Below are 1,887 nucleotides of genomic sequence, written 5' to 3' on the forward strand. Positions count from 1 at the left end.
AAAAAATACGCTTTTACCATTAAAAATGGCCCAGAAACAAAAGTGTGATTCATTATAAATTATTTCAGTAAAAAAACAAAAATATGATGAATATATATATATTTGCCTCATAACATTACACGTTGACAACCACGTTCATCTTTGTGAAACCTATTATTATAAAGCCACGGTTAGTTGCCCAAAAAAGGTTTATGTGCAAATTTTTGTCAACTAATACTAGCTAACACTGCGAATTTTTCGTAAGGTTTTAAATAATTGTTACCAAATAGTTCACGCCTTCTATTAGTAAAAAAATGTATCACTACATTTCAAAAAGTAGTAATGAAACAAAAATCTATAAAAACATAATATAGATATATTTGTAAGACCTTACTAGCTAACACTGCGAATTTTTCGTAAGGTTTTAAATACTTGTTACCAAATAGTTCACGCCTTCTATTAGTAAAAAAATGTATCACTACATTTCAAAAAGTAGTAATGAAACAAAAATCTATAAAAACATAATATAGATATATTTGTAAGACCTTGCATTTTCTTTTATGATTATGAACTATAACTCATTAAACTAGCCTCATATACTGCGAAGCCTATTGGCAGAGGAGGCATCCTTTTTCCATCTTCTGTCACGTGACCCGGAGTGTAATTTTGAGTTACGGATACAACCACGTGACATTTATTTGTACCGTTCTTTGGAATATGGACGTGAAACTGTGGATTCATGGCTGTTGTCTCTGTGAAAAAAAAATTATTTTAAATATTATTTAATTTTTTCCAATGGGATTTGTAGTATGTTTCTATTAAACAGAATGAAAATTATTGGTTTGTTGCGTCACTTTTTTTGGAAACTAACTAAAATGTAAGAGTAAGGGTCTACATTATTCTGTAAAATAGTCTTCAACACTATGAAATACAAACAACAACAAATTACAAATAATTTCCTGACAAATTTTTATACCTGAAAGAACTGAATAAGTTATTGTTATTTCCATTAAGAATGAGGCGCGTGTTGTAATATCTAATAGAACAAATAGAAAACAATGGAAAATTATAACACTTACAACATTTGAAACCCAAAAATAAATATGCATAACTATATCCTGAATAGATATGTTATGAAAATAAAGTAATAAACAACCAGAAAAAAAACAAAAAGCAATCCGTTTCAAAGAAAGTAAATGATGGAAAACTTACCTTTGTACTGAGGTCCACCCCCAGCGTTAAAACCAGACCGCCAGCGCCGTCTGGCAAGTACTGCTCTCCATGGTCGTTTAGTGTGTAGTGAAGGTTCTTGCATCCAGTCGTCTGGTCCTATGTGTAGTAAGTCTAGGTGGGTGAAGTTATTTAGGAAATCTTCAAACGACATCCTATCATATAAAACGCGAAAAGTAAGTGACTGTTTGATTGTGTCGTTCTAAATATTCAGTAATTAGCTAACATTATATAAATATAGTCCACTAATTGTGTTTTATAATTCAGTTCTTGAGATTTTTCATAAAACGTATCTCATGTTATCATTAACACCCCCCCCCTTCTATTAATAATTATCAATATACGTCGTAAAATTTCATCAAGGCTTGTGCTAAAACAAATACGTCGGTCATTTTTACTCAGCCTTTAATAAACGGGAATAATAATAATAACATATTTGGAGTAAAAGGTTATCATTGCAAACAAACAAAAAAAAGACCAAAGTTTCATCTCTAAGGAAATGATCGAGATTAATAAGTAAATACTACTTCTTCGATTAAAGAGAACTTTGCTGCCATTTTTACTCAATTCTTAATGCATTTTATAATAAGCTCAGTTTTAGGCCTACTTTATTCCATATATGATGCAACTATACAGTTAGCTTTTGTTCAAAGCAAGTCTAAACCAAGAAGGAAAGTA

General features: G+C 30.5%; 1 protein-coding gene across 1 annotated transcript; it reads right to left on the reverse strand.

Annotated features, from left to right (window-relative positions):
* Positions 1-543: 543 nt before the first annotated feature.
* On the reverse strand, positions 544-1,363 carry LOC106475496 (calpain clp-1-like). The gene is made up of 2 exons (XM_022379583.1): positions 1,192-1,363; positions 544-731 (listed from the first exon to the last, which is right to left on the reverse strand). Exons 1-2 carry the CDS (start codon positions 1,361-1,363, stop codon positions 544-546), a joined length of 360 nt encoding a protein of 119 aa, XP_022235291.1.
* Between the last annotated feature and the right edge of the window lie 524 nt (positions 1,364-1,887).

Source organism: Limulus polyphemus, unplaced genomic scaffold (assembly GCF_000517525.1).
Source record: "Limulus polyphemus unplaced genomic scaffold, Limulus_polyphemus-2.1.2 Scaffold8668, whole genome shotgun sequence".
Lineage (NCBI taxonomy): Eukaryota > Metazoa > Arthropoda > Merostomata > Xiphosura > Limulidae > Limulus > Limulus polyphemus.